This window comes from Bufo bufo, chromosome 11 (genome assembly GCF_905171765.1).
Source record: "Bufo bufo chromosome 11, aBufBuf1.1, whole genome shotgun sequence".
Taxonomy (NCBI): Eukaryota; Metazoa; Chordata; class Amphibia; order Anura; family Bufonidae; genus Bufo; species Bufo bufo.
In genome coordinates, this window is record NC_053399.1 from 77,373,287 (window position 1) to 77,395,344 (window position 22,058).

The window sequence follows — 22,058 nt, forward strand, 5'->3', positions numbered from 1 at the left end:
CTGATCAGTGAGGGTGCAGAGTTTCGGACCCCTACCGATCTGATATTGGTGACCTATCCTGAGGATATATCATCGACATCAAGTCCCAGAAAACCCCTTTTTAAGGACTGCCAGTTGCCTGCTTTGTTTCCTGCATATTTGTGCTATTTCTTTTAGGCCGCGTATGACAGACTCAGGAAAGCCAAAGTAGCAGCAGCAAAGAGAACTCAGAAACTCGATGAGAAAAGAAAGAAGGTGAAACTTGGTGAGAATATCCTCAGTTGAATAAATCTGTTAAAAAACCATGCTTCGAAATCAGGCTCTGTTCACACCAGCAGATTTTCCCAGCGTATACAAAGAATGTGCACAATTAACCAGTTCAAGACCAGGCCATTTAAACCCCGTCCCCTTCCTGACCGAATTCATTTTCCATTTATTTTATTTTTTAGTACCCTTTTTTTTTAGTTTGGTTATGTAAATCTTTTTTTGGCCTTTTTTTTCCGGTGATGCATGGGGCTTTATTTTTACATCACTCTTTTAGTTTAGCATTCTTTTGTTCTTATTTATTATATAGTTTGCCTAGAGGTGGGGCTAGAAGCTCCAGCCTGGTGGCAGCTATTTTATCTGTTGAGACTCACTGCAGAGCTAATATGGGTCTGCTAAGACCCAGCAGCTCATGCAGCCACCCGACCCTCAGTGATTAAAGGACCAGAGCAGAAAGCGGCATTGCAACCACCCTTACGCTGTTATAAATGGGGATCATTAACAGGAAGCCAAAAGATCTTCGGACTCTGTTTTGTTCTTGTTATAGTAGCAGTGTGGAGCTCTCAACTAAGTTATTTCTCTTTTTAAGAAGCGAACAAGACTTTTGACCCGATTTTTAATTTCTTCCCTCCCCCACTGGTTCTTCTTGTTTTCCTTCCCTTGTGAAGTCTTTGTCCTATCTTTCATGAAAATGTCTTCATCAGTGTTCGTTACTCTGGCCTATGTGACTGCCGGAGTTACTAATACCCCTTGTTGGTTATTAGCAGAGTCAATGCCTGCAGCATACAAAGCAGTGACAAGTCCAGATATCCTGGTTTACTAAACCTGAACTGAACGTTTCACATCTTCTTTCTCCGTTTAAGATCTTGAAGCTAGGGAGAAAGAAGCACAAGTCACAGATGAGGAAGAGGCGTATGTTGCTCGGACATTCGAGCAAGAGGTAAAACGTGCCTTCTGCAGCGTTAAGTCAATGAAAGGGTTTGTTTAGAGCAGGGATGCCCAACCTGCGGCCCTCCAGCAGTTGCAAAACTACAACTCCCAGCATGCCTGGACAGCCTACAGCTATTGGGGCATGCTGGGAGTTGCAGTTTTGCAACAGCCGGAGGGCCGCAGGTTGAGCATCCCTGATTTAGAGTTGAATTTTTTATTTTTATTTTTTTTTTATAGAAATTTGGTAGGTAATTTTTTTAATTTTTTTAAAGAGCAAATGGGGTCTAATATTATGTGAAGCAATGTGGTCCTTAAAGTGAATCTGCACCTTCTAAAAAGTTTTCATATATCCAAGCCACATATGAAAGGTTGTGATCGGTGGGGGTCTGATGCCGAGATCCCACCTAGAACGAGGAGAGAGAAGTATTCTGCTGCAGGTGACCGAATCAAGATGGGCTATGACTTTCTATTGAGCCCATCTCCTGCAGCGAGGACAGACTAGGAACTATGAGAGCACTTCTCTCTCCTCCTTCTAGCGATTGGTGGGGGTCTCGCCAATTTGAACCCTTTAATATGTTACTATGTCCCATCAAACGTTTTTCAACGTACAGTAACAAACAATAATAGTAATAATGGGCCACAGCTAATTCACAAAAGATGACTTTTTTTGTTCGCTCCATACGTATGCATTAATTTATGGATGTGCTCCATGAAATAGTCATTAAATACAATCCATCCTCCAATTTGTGGTCCACAGGGACTCTGGGAACAAATGGTCGAATAGAACGTTACAATGTAGGAGCGCGTTTTTCCTGCAGTTTTCAGTAAACCTGAACCGAGACTAGTAAAACTAAAGCTTCTATATGCTTGACAAAGGGAAGATACCCAGGTCCTCCTGCTTCTCATGTTTTCTGGTGTTGTCTCCTACGCTTTCCAGATAATACGACTGCGTGAAGAGGGGTCAAGACAACTAGAAGAGCAGCAAAGGTTGGTTCGGGAGCAGATCAGGTTGGAAACGTTGCAGAAGACACAAGGTACTAGAAATTCTACTCTACTGTTTCACTGAGAGACTGTGGCTACCTGTTCAGTATTTAGAGTACTAGACAGATTTCTGAGAACGTTTCTGAACATTTAAAGAAGGCCAGTAAGGGGGAGAGCAGATTTAAGATGCTATACATCGAGGAAGGTGGCACTTTCCCATACGATACATTATACTCTTACATCTATACAGGTACACATTACCGTCTTCTTGTTTTATGGTGTCCTGATGTTTGATTTTTGAGGATAGTGACAAGTTTGTGGCTTGCTCTCCCTTTTACTTCTGGACCGATTTTCTCTAGATAGATGCTGCTCTCTCCTCTGGGGCCCGCTCCTATCTGATGTTTATGGCATATGCCACAAATGTCCCTTTAACTTCAGCAGAGCTTACATTCTATTCTTGCAAGTCTTTACATACTGTGGTGATGTGTACAGTATAAGTCGTGTATATCCCACCCAGATACCTCCGCTGGGTGAGAGAACTGAAATCCAGAAAGCTGCAGGGGTTTCAGGAAAGTGTAGTTTGCTGAGACCGTTTTGTCTAGATGTTCTGGGCTGGATTTCATGTGGACTGGGAGATAGGTTTGGTAGTGGGATCTGCCAGTCCACACCCTTCCACTACATGTATTGTCTTTTGCCGGAGGTGATCGCAGGTGAGGCCTGCTGCTGTAATAAAACCACCCTCTGTGTATGACTTGGGGGGAGAAAGGCCTCTTGCACACAAACTTATTTTCTTTCCGTGTCCGTTCAGTTTTATTTGCGGACCGTATGCAGAACCATTAATTTCTATGGGTCCGCAAAAAAATGTATGGTACTCCGTGTGCATTCCGTTTCCGTATTTCTGTATATCCGTTCCGCTAAAAGATAGAACTTGCCCTATTCTCCGCAAATAACGTTCCGTGGCTCCATTCAAGTCAATGGGTCCGCAAAAAATACGGAACACATCGGTATGTCATCCGTTTTTTGCGGATCCATGCTGTAGTGTTTGGCAACACCAAACATTAGCTGAGCACATGTGTAGGGTGCTGAATCTGGCCCCAGCGTGTCTGCCTTGCCTCCGAACACATGATGGATGTAGAGAAGCTGACATCCCTCATACAAGAGCGTCCCCAGCTGTAGGACACCCGCAGCGATCCATACCACGATCGCCTTACAAAGGAGCGGGCATGGGATGAGGTCACTTGCGAGATGCTGGCCAGAGAGTGGGAGAAGGTGAATTCATCCAAACGGCGCAAATTAGGTAAGCCAACCTATGCGGATGTTTTTTGCTGTGAAAATGTTTGTTGTTTATGTCTACCTTTTTGATGCACTGGCCTGTATATGGTGGAAGTACTAAAATTAGGAAATTATTTTGGGGGCTCCCTAAAGGATGTTATATTACATCAGCGATGGCCACCTCCTGCTGTAGTGAAACTACAATTCCTACCACGTCCTGCTGTAGGCGGATGTCTTCATTAAGTCTGGACATGCTTGGGGTTGTAGTTTGTAAACGGCTGTAGAGCCGCATATTGTGTATCCTTGTATTTGAAATATATAACGTTGGGCACATTTTTGAGCCGTGGCACGTTTCCTTGGTTAGAACAACCCTGCTATCCAGCAGCGGCGGCCATGCTTGCACAGTATAGGAAAAAGTGCCACCCTCTCTGGTGGCTGGGACCACTGGAGCCTGGATAGTCCCGCTTTTTTTCCTGTACTGTGCAAGCGCTGTCACTGCAGCTGGATTTCATGGTGTTCGTAACCATAGAAACAAGAAGTGTAGAAAGTGATTTTAAATTGAAGCCAGCCAGTGTAGGAAGAAATGGGGGGGGGGGGGGGGTCATAAAAATGTACACTGCTCAAAAAAATAAAGGGAACACTTAAACAACACAATGTAACTCCAAGTCAATCACACTTCTGTGAAATCAAACTGTCCACTTAGGAAGCAACACTGAGTGACAATCAATTTCACATGCTGTTGTGCAAATGGGACAGACAACAGGTGGAAATTATAGGCAATTAGCAAGACACCCCCAATAAAGGAGTGCTTCTGCAGGTGGTGACCACAGACCACTTCTCAGTTCCTATGCTTCCTGGCTGATGTTTTGGTCACTTTTCAATGCTGGCGGTGCTTTCACTCTAGTGGTAGCACGAGACGGAGTCTACAACCCACACAAGTGGCTCAGGTAGTGCAGCTTATCCAGGATGGCACATCAATGCGAGCTGTGGCAAGAAGGTTTGCTGTGTCTGCCAGCGTAGTGTCCAGAGCATGGAGGCGCTACCAGGAGACAGGCCAGTACATCAGGAGACGTGGAGGAGGCCGTAGGAGGGCAACAACCCAGCAGCAGGACCGCTACCTTCGCCTTTCTGCAAGGAGGAACAGGAGGAGCACTGCCAGAGCCCTGCAAAATGACCTCCAGCAGGCCACAAATGTGCATGTGTCTGCTCAAACGGTCAGAAACAGACTCCATGAGGTGGATATGAGGGCCCGACGTCCACAGGTGGGGGTTGTGCTTACAGCCCAACACCGTGCAGGACGTTTGGCATTTTCCAGAGAACACCAAGATTGGCAAATTCGCCACTGGCGCCCTGTGCTCTTCACAGATGAAAGCAGGTTCACACTGAGCACATGTGACAGACGTGACAGAGTCTGGAGACGCCGTGGAGAACGTTCTGCTGCCTGCAACATCCTCCAGCATGACCGGTTTGGCATTGGGTCAGTAATGGTGTGGGGTTGCATTTCTTTGGAGGGCCGCACAGCCCTCCATGTGCTCGCCAGAGGTAGCCTGACTGCCATTAGGTACCGAGATGAGATCCTCAGACCCCTTGTGAGACCATATGCTGGTGCGGTTGGCCCTGGGTTCCTCCTAATGCAAGACAATGCTAGACCTCATGTGGCTGGAGTGTGTCAGCAGTTCCTGCAAGACGAAGGCATTGATGCTATGAACTGGCCCGCCTGTTCCCCAGACCTGAATTCAATTGAGCACATCTGGGACATCATGTCTCGCTCTATCCACCAACGTCACGTTGCACCACAGACTGTCCAGGAGTTGGCAGATGCTTTAGTCCAGGTCTGGGAGGAGATCCCTCAGGAGACCGTCCGCCACCTCATCAGGAGCATGCACAGGCATTGTAGGGAGGTCATACAGGCACGTGGAGGCCACACACACTACTGAGCCTCATTTTGACTTGTTTTAAGGACATTACATCAAAGTTGGATCAGCCTGTAGTGTGTTTTTCCACTTTAATTTTGAGTGTGACTCCAAATCCAGACCTCCATGGGTTGAAAAATGTGATTTCCATTTTTTTATTTTTGTGTGATTTTGTTGTCTGCACATTCAACTATGTAAAAAACAAAGTATTTCAGAAGAATATTTAATTAACTCAGATTTGGATGTGTTATTTTTGTGTTCCCTTTATTTTTTTGAGCAGTGTATTATAAAGTGGCTTGTATTCACGTTTTCTACATTATAAATGCTATCTGCTAGAATCAAATAGACTGAAATGTGTGTTTACAGGGCCATTGAATGTATATGGCTCAAATAAATTATTAAATACAATTGTAGTACAATACAGGTTACTGTATATGGGATCAACATAAATGGGTTTCCATCTATACATTTTGTTTAACCATTTGTACACGTACATTTATACGTGTGTGTGTGTGTGTACATATACACTTACAATGGTTGTTATGTTATATTTCTACAGGGCAACGAGGGAAGACCCGCTCATGCCGAGATCGGTTTCGGCGGGAGCTCGTAATTTCCCAGGGACACGGTGGCGATGGGGGTCTTCGCAAGAAGCCATATCTTTATACTAAGCAGCTTCAGTGTTTGAGACCTCTGCTGGATCTTGGGCCGTGAGTACAAAATGTATTTAGTAGTTATAATTGTATACATGCCAAAAAAAGCTTGATTTTGTTTTTATATTTTTTTTGCCTTTTATTTTTTTATGAATGATAACAGCATAGAAGTAATTTTTAATGCTATGCTCTCCCTTGGCCTGGATTGCAGATGCCTGGTACACTCTTGTCCTCAGCCGGTAATATACTGCCCTTGTCCAGACCATGCTAGAAGAAGACTTCCATCTAGCATTGTTTCTCCTGACATGACCTGCACAAATGGGTGACATCTGAAACGGGTGAGGAGAGCGATAAAAGGGACATCCATCTGTGCAGGTCCCGTCAACAGCTCGTCAGCATTAGCCAGGCCGGAGTCGGTGTGGACGGTACATCACTGCCAGCGCTGAAACAGACCTTGCCCCCTGCACTGCAAATAATGTACTTTACGCTACATGAGAGATGAAGGGGTTATTTGGGAACCCAAATAACCACTTTATTAAGAGCTTCTCCAGCCTTTTAATAATGACAAGCAATACTCAAAATAGTTAATCAATATTGTAAAATACTTAAAATATTAGCAGGCACTCTTTACAAATGGAGTATTTATTAACTAAAACTAATAAAAAACCACACACACTTATAAATAATCGGAGTAAACCTAGCAGCATAGGTAATTAATAAGCGGATTATCTGTTAGTAGACTGTAGTTGATCCTCTAGATTCAAGTATTCACAACTTGATACATGTATATCGCTAAGACAATGATATGTCCCTAAATCAACAGTAGTATTGTGGGATTTTCAATCTTCCCTCAATTAGAGATATGTAGGGTCTGTGTTTGATCAACCCTCAAGTAGAAAATGTCAATGGGACAGCTGTAAGAGCAGCGATGTTTAAGGAATCGCCAGCGATTTTTTTATTTTTTTTATTTATTATTTATTTTTTATCTTGCCTCTCAATGAGTTGTCTCTCCCCCCTTCGTAGTCCCATAACGTCTGCTGTATGTGCTTGTATGCAAGTCCCCGACAATCCATCACATTGTCTCCTGGATACCATCACTCTACATTACTACAACGCCGGGAGGAATCCCTGTGAGGTCAGCGCTGACGTCTGCTCTCACGAACAGAGACCACGCGCGCTACCTCAGTCCACGTGGGACGTCGGAGACTTGCACATACAGCAGACGTTACTTACGGGACTACGAAGGGGGGAGAGACAACTCATTGAGAGGTAAGCGCCGTAAAGTACCGAAGAACACCCGGGACAACGCGTCTAGGTACACCGGTCTGAAACCCACTTACCCCTGAACGTAACTCCTTTATTATCTGTTTTGGTGCCGCTACTCTAAAAATCGCTGAATACAGTGGTTCAATTAACAAACTATTTTCAGAGTTTTGGTGCCGATTCCATAAACAGTGGTTCAATTACCATGTACTATATCCTCTCCGTTTTGGTGCCGATTCCTTAAACATCGCTGCTCTTACAGCTGTCCCATTGACATTTTCTACTTGAGGGTTGATCAAACACAGAGACCCTACATATCTCTAATTGAGTGAGGATTGAAAACCCCACAATACTACTGTTGATTTAGGGACTTCATTGTCTTAGCGATATGCATATATGAAGTTGTGAATACTTGAATCTGGAGGATCAACTACAGTCTACTAACAGATAATCCGCTTATTAATTACCTATGCTGCTAGGTTTACTCCGATTATTTATAAATGTGTGGATTTTTATGAGTTTTAGTTAATAAATACGTCCTCCATTTGTAAGAGTGCCTGCTAATACCTTAGACTGGGTGTGTCTTTAGCAGTTTGCACCTTAATCATTCATACTCCCGGTTGAGCAACCCAATACGTTACTCCTTTTAAAATGCTGCTGGACCCCGGTGTTCCAGTGTGGGTTCTTAAATGTGTTTTATATGGTAATACCCTTTAGACCCACATTATTTATTCAAAATGAGCTCTCATTCACAGGACCGTTGACAGCCTGGAGGACCAAGGGGGTCATGCAACGCGCTCGACAGACGATGAGCAAGCTGCTGGTCCCCTGGAATCCCCTCGTCCTGTGGCTGAAGAGGCCGAATCTGTAGAACAGCTGGCTCGTCCTGAGAGTCAGGAGGAGTCTTCTGCTTTGAAGGGAGCTGCTGTAGTTCCATCGAGCCCAGAACGACCCAGGAGACAGCCACGGCGGAGAAGGGGGACTAGAGACCTTCTGGATTCTGCCTCAAATACTCGAGCCCTGATTGATAGTCAGGTGCTCGAGTATTTGAGGCAGAGAAGGGATGAAAGGAAAGTGGAGCGCATGCTCAGTGGGCTCGCTCCCCTGATAGAAAGTTTATCTATCCAGAAAAAAGCATTATTTGTCAACATTATGTCTTCCGTGGCCCTTATCATGGATTCACCAATGGATCCAATGGAGCTTGTGTGCACTTTGGATAACCTGAAGCAGCGGGCTTTAATGTTATCCACAGACCCATAACCTGGGCCCAGCATGGTGTCACACCCTGCTGGGCCCAGCTCTTATTATTCATAGTCCCTATACTCACAGGAGCATGAATATGGCTCCCGGGCGCATTATGAAGGCTCTCGGGACCTTTCATAAGGGAGCTTATGGAGTTTTTTATTTATGTTGTGGTGTTTGTTTGTTTTTTGTTGTTTGGCTTTTAATTCAGCCTGTATCATTTGTTACTTTTCATTTATCATATAAAGAAATATGAAAATGAAAATGTCTGGCCTTTTTATTCAATATGTTATAACCTTCAAACAATAACACCATTTAGTTTTTTTTATTGAAATGCAAAAAGTATACACTGAATACACCTAGTTTAGCTTACTTTATTTTATTAATTACAACTAGGGTTGTGAATATACTTTAAGACAACCATACATATGGCAAAGGATTTTTTTCTAAATGTTCTAATGTGCTGGGATAACCTCCAAAGCCGGGACCTTGGACAGCGTCTTGAAGTGTTCTGCATGCCTTAAGAAATAAAATATGTTGTTAGAGATATCTAAACAGGTGGGCGCGTCATCAAACATAAAAAGGATCCTACACATATCATTATAAAGAGGTATTACAGGGTTTATATAGACAAAAAAATAACATGCTCATGCATATTTCAAAAATGAACCTGAATTAACAGACAGATTTTTTTATTTAATTTTTTTAAGTTTTGGCTACAGTTTAACCCCAGCCTACAAGCCCACGTCAAGGGTCCTCTTTATCTTGTGAGTCCCTACACTATCTACATATAACCCCCCCCCCCCCCCCCCCTCTCCACCACCACCAAAATATGATGACCAGAGTCCAGATCACTTCATAGTCTGCCATGAACTACGTCCATCTGCCACGGCAATGTACCCTCAGGACTTGAAAAATATTCTTCATAGCAGGCCCGAACTACAAGCCCTGCAGTTCCAGGTCGTCCATGAAGGGTCTGGTCCAATCCTCTAGATGAAGAAGATGTACCAGTTTCTAATAAATCAAATTCTGAGGGAGCATCATGAATCCTGACGAAGTTGTGCAGGATCACACATGCTTGAAAACCCAGGTGGCATTCTCTGGTGCCATCTGTAAGGATGACCGTAATACTCTCCACTTGTGTGAGAGTATTCCAAACTCACACTCAACATACTGATGGGCTCTACTCAGCCGATAGTTAAGGATACGTTGTTTGTCATCCAGGTTGTGTCTGGGGAAGGGGCGCATGACATGTGGTGCCAAAGCAAACCCTTCATCAGCCACAATTACAAATGGTGCCGGTGGTCCCGCAGAACCGGGCAGCCTTCTGGCCTCTGGGAGGGCTAGCTGGTTGGCTTGAAGTCTCTCACACATTCTAGAAGAACTGAGAATGCACGCATCTGCAGTGCTCCCATAGGCCCCGATATCCACAATTCTAAGTAGTGTCTGCCAAAGCCAACAGCCCTACTGAAAAGCTGTAGAATCGGGACAGAGTGAGGCGGCTTCTTGACACGTATGTGTTTGCCATCCAGTGCCTTAATACAGTTTGGTAACTGCACATCGACCTAAAAACCGTCCTCCTTGGGCTCTGGCATCACCGCTCCCCTGAGTCGCTGCCAAATCAAATCACAGGTTTGACAAACTATCCGAGAAATAGTTGAGACTCCCAGCAGGAACTCAAAATGCAGAGATGAAAATCAATTCCCAGTTGCCAAAAATCCTGAAAACCCCCAAAAATGAATGCAACACAGAAATACTCTCTCATCAAAAAAACACACCAAAACTACATATGCACATGATCACATTGTAGCTACACCATCACACTTATTACAAATGGCAAAAATAGGAAGAGTTAATAGTTTGCACATTCTGCAAATCTAAAATAATACATGCCTCGCGTTCCTCAGGACAAATGCAGTGCCTCATATTTGTGTCCTGGTATGTGAGTCACTAACAAGTCAAAGCGGTTCACAGACCTACGACAATCCCTGCTGTCGCAGATCCATGTACCTCGTGTGGAAATGACCCTTCCTGCGCCGTTGAGAGACAATAGGGTGAACCCAATGCCTCCTCCTCCTCCTCGGTTCTGCTGTTCCTGGTCACGAGAAATCAGCCAGCACAAGAGAACCACTTCCTCCGAATCGCCAGCCATGATACAATGTCTGCCAAACACAGGATTCCAACTAAGCTCTCGATCCTATAGGGGGAGTGAAAAAGGGGATGCGTCCAAAAATGATGACTACAAAGTTCCTGTTTTCGTTTACGATCTGCAAAAAATGGATCGCCTACGGAAACCAAACGGAGAATTTTTTTTTGCGGAAATAACAGAAACGGAAACACTACGGATGCAAAAAACGGAACAAATGAAATACAGAACGCAGAATACATAATTTGTGTGCAAGAGGCTAAAGGCTGAGGAAGTCTTAAGAGGCTGTGTGTCGTCTCAGCCACAGGGCTTTGCAAAACCTAAAGTTTGGGGGGCCCAGTGACGCCTACAGAAAGAGGGTCGCACGGTCAGAGTCGGGAGGACTTGGACCATCACTCCCCAAGGGTGCTGGTGTGGTCAGAAGCGTGAACGGCGCTCTATAGGTGAGGTAGAGCCCAGACGGGCAGGTGTTTATGTGTGATGGTGCTGAAGTGACGAAATGAAGCACCTTTTGGACTTGAGGAGAAGTCTGTGATTGCGACCCCCAGAGAGCGAGCGATCCCTTACAATACTTACCTATAGAATCGAGATCCTTGGGTAAATGTTTCACAAAGCCTTTAATCCCTTTTACTGCCTTTTTATATTTTCAGAATCTGCAGGACCTGCAAAGCTGAAGGTATGTACTGTCCTGGGCACCTGCAAATCCCATATGTCCTTTTCCTAATAGACTGATCAAGTACATAAAGTCTCACAGTTTGTATTACCTTGGTCGACCGGAAAAGGAAGTTATCGTATCCTAAATCCCTGAATTTGCGCTGACATTATGGACGTTATCATTACTTGTTGTCCCCAATGGAGCTCACAATCTAAGTTCCCAGTCTGTATGTCTTTGGGGTGTTTGAGGAAACCAGTGCAAGTATGGGAGAAGATACAATCTCCATAAAGATGTGGACTTGGTCCAATTTGAACCTAGGACCCCAGCGCTGCAAGGCCAGACTAGAGCCAGAGCATAGCGCTTACCACTGTGTAATAAGTTACGCAGCTTTCTGATGTACTTTGCATCTTGATTCCTCACCATGTTTTACATATTGCCATTCATGCCCATGCTCTGAAAGCAAGCAGAGATTTTGAAAACGGTGAGAAATTTTTCATTTACAAGATTCCTTCACATAAGGGCTCATGCAGATGAACGTATTTTCTTTCCGGGTCGGTTCAGTTTTTTTTTGTTGTTTTTTTTGCAGACTGTATGCGCAACCATTAATTTCAATTGGTCCACACAAAAAAAACGGAAGTTACTCCGTGTGTGTTTCCGTATGTCCGTTCCGCAAAAAAATAAAACCTGTCCTTTCCTTGTCTGTAATGCAGACAATATTTGGACTGTTCTATTGGGAGCCAGCTGTTCCATTTTGCAAAATACAGAATACATACAGACGTCATCCGTATTTTTTGCGGACCGCAAAATACATACGGTCTTTTGCATGAGCCCTAAAGCTGAAGAACTACTTTGTTGGCCAACATTTCCAATGCGCAACCTCCCCTCATCTCCGGCGGTCTGATAGAATCGAATGAAGCACAGTGGATACTCGGGACTGCCCTTCTCAGGATGGGTGGGAGACACAGCTGTTGGACCCCCGTGTGATCAGAGTCTTATCTTCCATCCTTTTCATGGGGTTTTTGTTTTTAGAACAGATTTTTTATTTTATTTAGTTGGAATAATTTTTTTTTTTTTAGCATCATTTTAACAGAGCTGTGAAAAAATATGTACACACTGGAAAAAAAATAAAAATCCAGTAAACTATATCTGGACCAACAGTTGTGCCCATGGCCTCTATGGTTGCTTACATATAGTGGACTTCATCAGTGTATCTTCTCAGATGAAGCAGTCAAGATGATGCCCGTTTGTCTTTAGGACATGAGCTTGAAAGCCGTTATTTCCACAGCTGCTGAAATCCTTAATTAACCCCTTCCCGACATTTGATGTAATAGTACGTCATGGCGGCAAGTGACTTGCAGGGGCCCGGCAGTCCCTGATAGCCGGGCCCCTGCTGTATCCGCCGGATGGATTAACCCCTTCTATGCCGCAGCCAGCGCTGACTGCAGCATAGAAGGGGTTTGCGGCGGATGAAGGAGCTCATCTGACCTCCGCGCTGCTGTGGCGGGGACCAGATGGGTGACGAGGTAACTAGGTAACCTGTTAGTGTATGACTCGGTGTCATACACTAACAGGCAATGCATTACAATACAGATGTATTGTAATGCATTGCAGAGGGGATCAGACCCCCAAAAGTAAAGTCCCAGAGTGGGACAGAAATAAAGTTGGAAAAAAAAAAAAAAAAAAAAGGGTTTTTAATAAAAAAAATATATAAAGTTTGAAGTAGAAAAAGAAAAAAATGCCCCGTTCGCCTGATTTTATAATAAAAAAATAGGAAAAAACACACATATTAGGTATCCCCGTGTCAGTAATGACCGGCTCTATAAATATATCATGATACACCCTGCCCGATAAACGCCATAAAAAAATAAAAACTGTGTAAAAAAAAAATGCATTATTATTATTTTTTGCTTCAAAACTTATTGTGTAAAACTTAAATAAATAAGAAAAAGTATACATATTGGGTATTGCGACGTCCGTAACGACCTGCTGTATAAAAATGTCACATGAGCTAACCCCCTCAGGTGACTGCTGTAAAAATAAATAAAAACTGTGCCAAAATAACTAAAGCCTTACCCCATAAAGCATAATAATGAATGAACAAAAAATCATATGTACCCCAAAATGGTACCAATAAAAACGTCAACTCTTCCTACAAAAAAAGAGCCCCCTTTACAAGACGATCGGCAGGAAAAAAAAAGGCGCTCAGAAAATGGAAACACAAAAACATAATTTTTTTTTCGAAAATGCTTTATTATGTAAAACTGAAACAAAGAAAGTAGACATATTTGATATCATTGCATCCATAACAACCTGCTCTATAAAAATAGCACATAATCTACCCTGTCAGATAAATGTTGTAAAAAATTAAATTTAAAACTGTGCCAAAACAGCCATTTTTTGGTTACCTTGCTTCACAAAAAACTTATATAGAGCAATTAAAAATCATATGTTCCCCAAAATAGTACCAATAAAACTGGCACCTTATCTCCTAGTTTCCAAAATTGGGTCCCCTTTTTGGAAGTTTCTACTGTAAGGTGCATCTGGGGGGCTTCAAATTGGACATGACATCTAAAAACCAGTCCAGCAAAGACCTCATGCACACGGCTGTTGTTTTGGTCCGCATCAGAGCTGCCGTTTTGGCGGCTCAGATGCGGACCCATTCTCTTCAGTGGGGCCGCAAAAGTTGCAGACAGCACTCCGTGTGCTGTCCGCATCAGTTGCTCCGTTCCGTGGCTCTGCTAAAAAAAATATAACATGTCCTATTCTTGTCCGCGCTTTGCGGACAAGAATAGGCATTTATATTAAAGGCTGTCCGTGCCGTTCCGCAAATTGCGGAATGCGCACGGACGCCATCCGTGTTTTGCGGACCGCAAAACACACCACGGTCGTGTGCATGAGGCCAAAATCTGCCTTCCAAAAACCATACTGCGCTCCTTTTCTTCTGCGCCCTGCCATGTGCCCTTACATCAGTTTACCACCGCAGAATCAGGGTAATAAATATTGAGTTTTGTACGGCTGTTAACCCTCGATGTGTTAAAGAAAAAAATGGATTAAAATGGAAAATCTGCCAAAAAAGTGAAATTTAGAAATTTTATCTTTTAACCCTAAAGAGTTTACAAAGTTAGTAAAATCAGTTTTGAGTAACTTGAGGGGTGTAGTTTCTACAATGGGGTCATTTATGGGGGGTTTTGACTGTGTAAAGCCCCACAAATTGACTCCAGAACTGAACTGGTCCTTAAATAGTGGGTTTTGTAAATTTTCTTAAACGTTTTAAGAATTGCTTCTAAAATTCGAATTTATGACTATCATGAAGTACAATGTGTCGCAGAATGGCTTGGATAAATAAGTGTTCCAAAGTTATTACCACATAAAGTGACACATGTCGGATTTGCAAAAAGCTGGCCTGGGGTACAAGGGGTTAAAATTCTCCTCTTCAGGTCACAATTGTAGTGATGTCATACCAGAGCTTCACAGATATTCATATACTTGTGCCTGACCTATATGGGGCTTCCACATAACCCATCCATTATCATTAACAGCTAAAATGGAAATGCAAAAAGGATGACGATAGAAGAGGAGGATACACAGAAGACGTTCTTCAGAGGCTTCTACAAAAGGTTGGTTCATTCATTTTTTTTATTTCTTTTTTTAATTTTCCATCTGTATTTATTTAAAAAAAAAAAATCCTGCAATTTTCACACTGGTCACTTGGCCTAATATGACAATACTTTGCAATCTGTTCAGATCACTTTTCAGTAGTCATCTCATTATCATCACAAGCAGAGTTACAATGAATCCACTATTCACAATGGGTGATGCAACTTACCACTCCCCTCGCTGCACAGTTCTGTACTGGTCACAGAGCATGCCTAGAAGTCAGTGAGGTCAACTCCTGTCCACGGTCCATGTCCAGCTTCTTTAGCAATGCACCTGTATAGATCATTTGCCTCTGGTGCTCCACCTTGTATAACAAAACTGCCTTGTCATTCGTTCAGGGTTGTAAGAAAGCTGGGTGACAACCCTTGTAGATTTATTCTGTACAAAGTTGCTACATGATTATTAAAAGGTTTGTCTGAGATTTTGATATTGATGGCCAATCTTTAGGAGGTGGAGGTCAGACTTACGGCATGAAGAGGCTGCAGCTCTCTGACCTCTTCCTAGTGACGTCATGTTCATTGGTCATGTGGCCAATGTGCAACTCCGGCCTTCGAGTCGCTGGAGAGTGACAGGAGTCAGACCCCCACTGATCTGAGGATAGGTCATCAATATCAAAATCTCGGACAACCCCTTAAAGTGATTACATTAAAGGGCATCTTCAAACGGCATATTTTTCCCAGGAAAAGGGTTTGTCATGCCAAGGATCCGCTTGTGGATTAGCTCCTTCCAGTAGGTCTAACAATCTATGGCTGCGCTCCACGGTTTCCGCGCGTTACATCTTTTTTTTCCGTGGTGTGGATTATTTAAAATCTGCCATATGAACAATGAGAGGGGAATTTTCTGCCATTTTCTGAACATGCCTTGGCAATATGTTTGCATCTATTCATACATCAAGTTCTGATCACATTTGTAATGGGTCATATTGAAATGTCCGGTGAGAAGACACCAGTGTGAGGTCAACATGTCGCCCTTTTATTACTGACCGTACTTATTTATATTGCAGTATGGAGAAGTGTTAAACATAATAGTATCCAGCAAGAAGAAAGGGTCGGCAATAGTTGAATTTGCAACTTTTAAAGCTGCGGTAAGTTTACATCTAAATTATTAAAGGGATTGTCCACTCTTACTACTCCTGACATCCTTCATCTTTACCAATCGGCTGTGTCAGAGCAGCTCCAACCCTGGAACTACCACTTTCACTACACGATGGACACAGCTGTTTAGTTCTGGCATCGGAGCTACTCTTAAACATCTGATTGGTGGGTCGGACCCCCGTCTATCGTATATTAACGGCCTATCCCGAGGACAGGAAAAGTAGTGGACAACTACTGTTGTATCACTGTTGTGCCAAACCATAAACCATGTACAAGTAGGCATGTTGTGGGGAGTAAAAAGGTGACAACCATAGCTCTGGCCCTCAGCATTGTCATTTACATCATAAGCCTACTACTTTTGGGGATAGTTTCGGATATAACTTTGGAAGAGGTGTTTTCTACTATGCACCAGCCTCCAAGTTTGATTTGCAAGTCCCTACATGGAGGGGCATGTGGACCTTGGTGTCATCATAAATTTACAGGGGACTGAAAAATGGTACAAATCGAGGTGATATGATCTGAAGAACTTGTACGATCAAAGATGTCCTATTTTGTAGGAACTGGCTGTGAGAAATGAAGCTGGCTTGTTAAATAATCCTCTGCAAATCTCCTGGCTTGATGCTCCTCCACCATCTGCTATGTCGGAGACTGTCGGCAAAACGGCTTCAAGCGTGTCCAGTCACTCAGCTCAGGTAAGAAGGTGCTCACCACGCCAAAGGGGATTGGTTTAAAGGGTAACCACTAATTACAGAACTGGTATAGGATGAGGGCTATGATCACCAGGTGGAATAACAGAGGAATGGCACCATGCAAAGTTCTAATGAAAGATGCCCATGTCCTTTCTGCCTCCCATTATTTGCAGCCCTGAAGATCTCGGAGGGATGTGTCCCTTCTGCACTGCCTCCCATTAATTGCAGTGGGGGGCAGCCCTGAAGATCTCGGAGGGATGTGTCCCTTCTGCACTGCCTCCCATTATTTGCAGTGGGGGGCAGCCCTGAAGATCTCGGAGGGGATGTGTCCCTTCTGCACTGCCGCCCATTGCAAAGAATGGGAGGCAGAAAGCACACAGCTGCCAAGGGATTTCAGTGGAATCCAAAATTGTAAAAAATAAAATAAAAATTCTGTGTGAAAACCCCATTTTGTGTTTCTGGCTTACTGATGAGTTTTTCCCTCTGCAGGACCCTCTACGATCTGAACGGGACTATGAAAGTTTAGTGCTAATGAGGATGAGACAAGCAGCAGAGCGTCAGAGATTGATAGAACAGCTCCAGAAAGAAGACGAAGAGGCCAACACTTAACTTAATTGTAGCAAATCTATTTTAATACAGTGTATTAAATTTATTATACTTTTTTAGCATGTTTGCGTGATTTCAAAAGAAATGTGTGTAGCCATTGTACTGCTGGCTGACTATAGCCAGTCATGTCGATGCTAAAGGATGCATTTCTGCATGGTGCCCAACCGCCAGGGCACATGACCGCCGAAAGTAGGAAACATTAGATGGCTGCATGGTTCTCGTTTCCCTGCACTGGAGGACCAGGAAGAGGTGAATGCAGCTTCCTGGTCCTCAACCGCTCCCTGTTCTGTGACTGCACACAACGCGAGGACATCAGCACGCTGTGCGCGTTAGGTCACAGCAGGAAGAAGAAGAGAGCTGGATGGGAGGAGCGGTGGTGTCGGGACCAGGAGAGTTTTTTTTTAGTTTTTTTTTAGTTTTTTTTTTTATATTTGATCTGAGCATAGGGGTCATTCACATGGAGATCTGATTGCGGGATGTATTAACATCGGGGGTCTGAACTGATGAAAAATATATATTTTTTCTTATTTTTCTATTGCCTCTGTGCCCTCACCTGTCCTGAACCTGCCTCTTGCTTTTGCTGCTCCACTTGCTAGCCAAATAAGTCATGCTGCTGGCTCTGTTCCCCTTTACAGCGAGGATGAGCTTTGTGATGACAGTCAGCAGTTACAGGCCAGACTTGGAGGAGAGGTCCGCTGCAGATTCCTCTGGGCGTTCAACTACCGATAACAGTCTGGCAGAAGCACATGTTGCGAGACGTCATGGACGTGCACAAGAGAAAGGTGACATTAGTGAGGAACAAACTGATGTAGATGATATAGTCGATCGCACGTGGGAGCCGGGTGAAGAGAGGGCATCGTCATCATCCGGTGGCAGCGTGTCCATGAGACAGCAGGGTGGAAGCAGTGGGAGATCTGCAGCCAAGGGTGCGAGTGTTGGCACAACGGACCTGCATCACCATAAAGTGGCATGGGAAAATCATGCCACCCGTTTAGTTTTACAACCTGATGCTGCAACCGCCTTCAGCAGTCAGGGCTCGCCAACGTCATCAGAAGGAAGCTGTTGGTCCTTCCCATCGATTTTAACGTTGTCTATTGCTACTGATGCTGCTCGTCACTTGTATCGACAGCAATCGATCGCCGAGATCGGTGATCATTTTATCTGTTTTGGACCTACTCCTTTTTTTGGCTTACAAATACTGATGCAAAACACTGACCGTCTGAAAGAGGCTTTATGGATGCTCCAAATACAGGATTAATTTTTTTAGTTTTTTAACTTTCTGTTCTTCTGACGGATCAGAAAAAGAAACAGTGGTGTCAACACAACTGCTGCTGCACCCCCTCACCACTCTGTCATGGTGCTACTACTGTTGCTGCCACCGTCCCCACTCTGCGCGGCTTCCACTTCCATCCCCACTCTGCCATAGGGCCACTACTGCTGCTGACAGCGTCCCCACTCTGTCATGGTGCTACTACTGTTACTGCCACCTTCCCCCCTCTATCACGAGGCCACTTTTGTCACGGTTAGTACCACTGCTGCCACCCTCCCCACTCGGTCATGGGGTCACTACTTGAATCTTGGGGCAGTCTACGGTTAAGTCCATGGCGATAAATTAGACCTGATGCTAATACTGACCTCTAATTCGACAGCTAACAGAAGGGATTACAAAGCATGTGTTTGGACTGCCTCAACACGCATTAAAAGAACAATTTGTTCTCCACTACTTTATTGGTGCTGCCTCCATTTCTTTATTTTGTTCCACTAAGGAGCCATTTGGACACAGGTCCTGCACATTTTTTTTTTTTTTTTTTTGCTTTACTGAAGGATGCTGTATGCTTTTCTTTTTGTTTAACAGAAGGGATTAGCTATGAATCTTGGTGCACACTGTTACTGCTGCTGACTACTTGAATCTTGGTGGACTGCACAGTTAAGTCCACAACGATAAATTTAGACCTGACACTTTTATTGACCTGTAATACTGATGCACAGTAATTCAACAGCTCATAGAAAGCATTAGCTATGAATTTTGGTGCTCTGAACAGTGATGTAAGCAGCGATAAATTACAACTGCCTGTAATACTGATGGCACAGTAACTACAGAACGGATTAAGTTTGAATGTCGGTACACTAGAGCATAATGCACATGGCGATACACTTCTCCCTGCAGTTTAAGTTCCAAGCCTTCACACTGAGATTGGGCTACCAGGTGGGATAAATATGATTAGGCAGAGGGGCCTGGGTACACCAGATTTATCGTGATTCGTGACAAATTAATTTGGAACAAATCGAATTTCGAGACAAAGTTCGGTCAATCGTCTGAATCAAATTTTTCAAAACTTCGCTCATCTCTAGTTGTAGCAATACCCAAGCCGTGGAAGGACCCTAGTTGGCCAGATCATTATCGTCCTATTTCATTGTTGACAACTGATGTTAGGATCCTAGCCAAATCATTAGCCAAGAAGTTAATTAAAGTGTGTTCTGTGAGGACCAATCAGGATTTATGCCGGGTAAGGCCACCTGCATAAGTATTTGTAGGCTCTATCTCAACTTGCAATTTCCTCAGGAGATGTCTGGTTGTTGGGCGGTTCTCCCACTTGACGCTGCCAAAGTGTTTGACAGCATCGAGTGGGAATATTTGTGAGAAGTTTAGGGTCCTATGGGATTTGAACCAGTATTTATTTAATTGGTACAACTACTATATAACCACATCTTAAAGAAAATCGGGGACTATCTGAGAGATTTGCGTTGGAGAGGGGAACTAGGCCGGGTTGCCCCCTGTCTCCCCTCCTCTTTGCTACGGCAATTGAACCTAAGTGCGTCCAGGGAGTTTGATGGTTTGCACAGAGGGAGCAGGGAAGAAAGTGCCTCCCTCTATGCAGATGATATGTTGCTGTATAGTGGTGATGTGAAAAGTTTAATAGAGCCCATAATGGATATCATTACTAATTTTGGTAAGAGATTGGGATTGACCATCAATTGGGAAAAATCAGTTTTCTTTCCCATCGCAATTTTGTTTGAAGGGTACCCTAATCTGTCTCAGATTATTTAGAACCATTGTTAGCAAGATTTGGCACTAAGGTAAATGTTTGGTGTAAGATACCCTTGTCCCCAATTGTTAGAGGATATTTAATTAAAATGATCCTCATGCTGATGCATCTTTTACACAGTACGCCAGTGTCGGTGCTTTTTAGGTTATTTTATAAAATTCACGGTATATTTCGGGAGTTGATTTGGAAGAAAAGAACCCTAGACTTAGGCTAAGGGAGAAGGACTCAGGAGGACTGTACTTTTTGACAGCGTAATCAAGCAGAGAAAAAGATGTTGCTGAGCTCACCTGACCCAATTGTGTGGTGCTAGGAAGATGACACTAGTCCAACTGAAAAATGCAAGATAGGCCCAGCTTCCAAAAATGTTCCAACAGCCTTTATTGTTCCATATGTATAAAATTCATGTATAAAATTTGCGTTTGCTGATCCGGTGGGGAGCAGCCTGCCGGATCCGGCATTGTTGGACGCAACCAGATTGCCGTCCGGTCCCATTAACTATAAGGGGTCTGGTGGTGATCCAGCAAATATGCTGAGAATCGGCCGGATAGATACTCTTTTGTCCGGCTGATTCTCGGCATTCGATGCCGGAACAGGCTGCCGGCAGTGTGAAACAAGCCTAAGTTGTGGAGCCAAAATGTTGCCTGCTAGGTATACTAGACATTGATAATGTGGATGGGGACATGATCTTAGGTAATCGGAGACTATTTTATCAAGCTTGAAAAACTAGCAGCTTGGTGGATGTATCCTGAGCCTTCCATTGTTCAGGACTTTCTTTCCAGAATGAATGAGACGGTCCAGCTTAAAGGGGAATGTAACTTAAGAGGAACTGTATGTCTAAGTTTGAAGCTATGTGGGTAGATGGTTAGATACGGTCATAGTAGAATTTTTGGATGATCCCCAAACAATGTTGTCAGCAATGCTCCAAATCTTAAAATTTAGTCTAGGGGCAGACTGGCAACTCATGGGGCCCCTGGGCAATAGGAGATTATGGGGCCCCTGTGTCCCTGCCCACCCTCAAGCCACACCCACATATTGCACCGCCCACATCACCTATATCAATATGTAAATCCCAGAGAACCCTTTTACCTCATGTTATCTGTAGGGTTACATAGGACTGCAAAAATACCCAGGAGACAAATTACATTTTTAGTTGCCAAATTTAAAATGCATAAATTAGGCTACTTTTACATCTGCGTTTTTGCTGGATCCGGCAGGGTTCAGCAAAAACACTTCCGTTACTGATAATACAACCATCTGCATCCGTTATGAACAGATCCGGTTGTATTATCTGTAACATAGCGAAGACGCATCCGGCATGAACGCCATTGAAAGTCAATAGGGGACTGATCCGTTTTCTATTGTCAGATCCGTCTTGCGCCACATCCCAGGACGCAAAGCAAAATACAACATGTTGCGGTTTGCTCTCAGGTCTGGGAACGCAACTAAACGGAACGGAATGCATTTTGGAGGATACCGTTTAGTTTTGTCCCCATTGACAATGAATGGGGAAAAAACGGAAGCGTTTTTTTCCGGTATTGAGACCCTATGACAGAACTCAATACCGGAAAACTTTAATACTAGTGTGACAGTAGCCTTATAATAAAAACAGACTTGGAGAAGAAGATGAGACGCAGGTCACAGTAGTGAGCCCGCTCTACATATAATAG

The 22,058-nt window shown here is 43.7% G+C and overlaps 1 protein-coding gene across 2 annotated transcripts in view; it reads left to right on the forward strand.

Annotated features, from left to right (window-relative positions):
• DNAJC17 (DnaJ heat shock protein family (Hsp40) member C17) overlaps positions 1-17,361 on the forward strand; it is a 28,188-nt gene extending 10,827 nt beyond the window's left edge. The window contains exons 4-11 of one of the 2 annotated variants that reach the window (XM_040411677.1): positions 157-244; positions 1,107-1,183; positions 2,111-2,207; positions 11,294-11,319; positions 14,838-14,915; positions 15,959-16,039; positions 16,607-16,741; positions 17,228-17,361. In XM_040411677.1, the coding sequence (XP_040267611.1) occupies positions 157-244; positions 1,107-1,183; positions 2,111-2,207; positions 11,294-11,319; positions 14,838-14,915; positions 15,959-16,039; positions 16,607-16,741; positions 17,228-17,347 (702 nt within the window). In that variant the 3' untranslated portion in view covers positions 17,348-17,361. Of the gene's footprint in view, positions 1-156; positions 245-1,106; positions 1,184-2,110; positions 2,208-5,898; positions 6,050-8,010; positions 8,666-11,293; positions 11,320-14,837; positions 14,916-15,958; positions 16,040-16,606; positions 16,742-17,227 lie in introns of those variants that run through there. The other variant, XM_040411676.1, reaches the window with a different exon arrangement.
• The last annotated feature ends 4,697 nt before the right edge of the window (positions 17,362-22,058 follow it).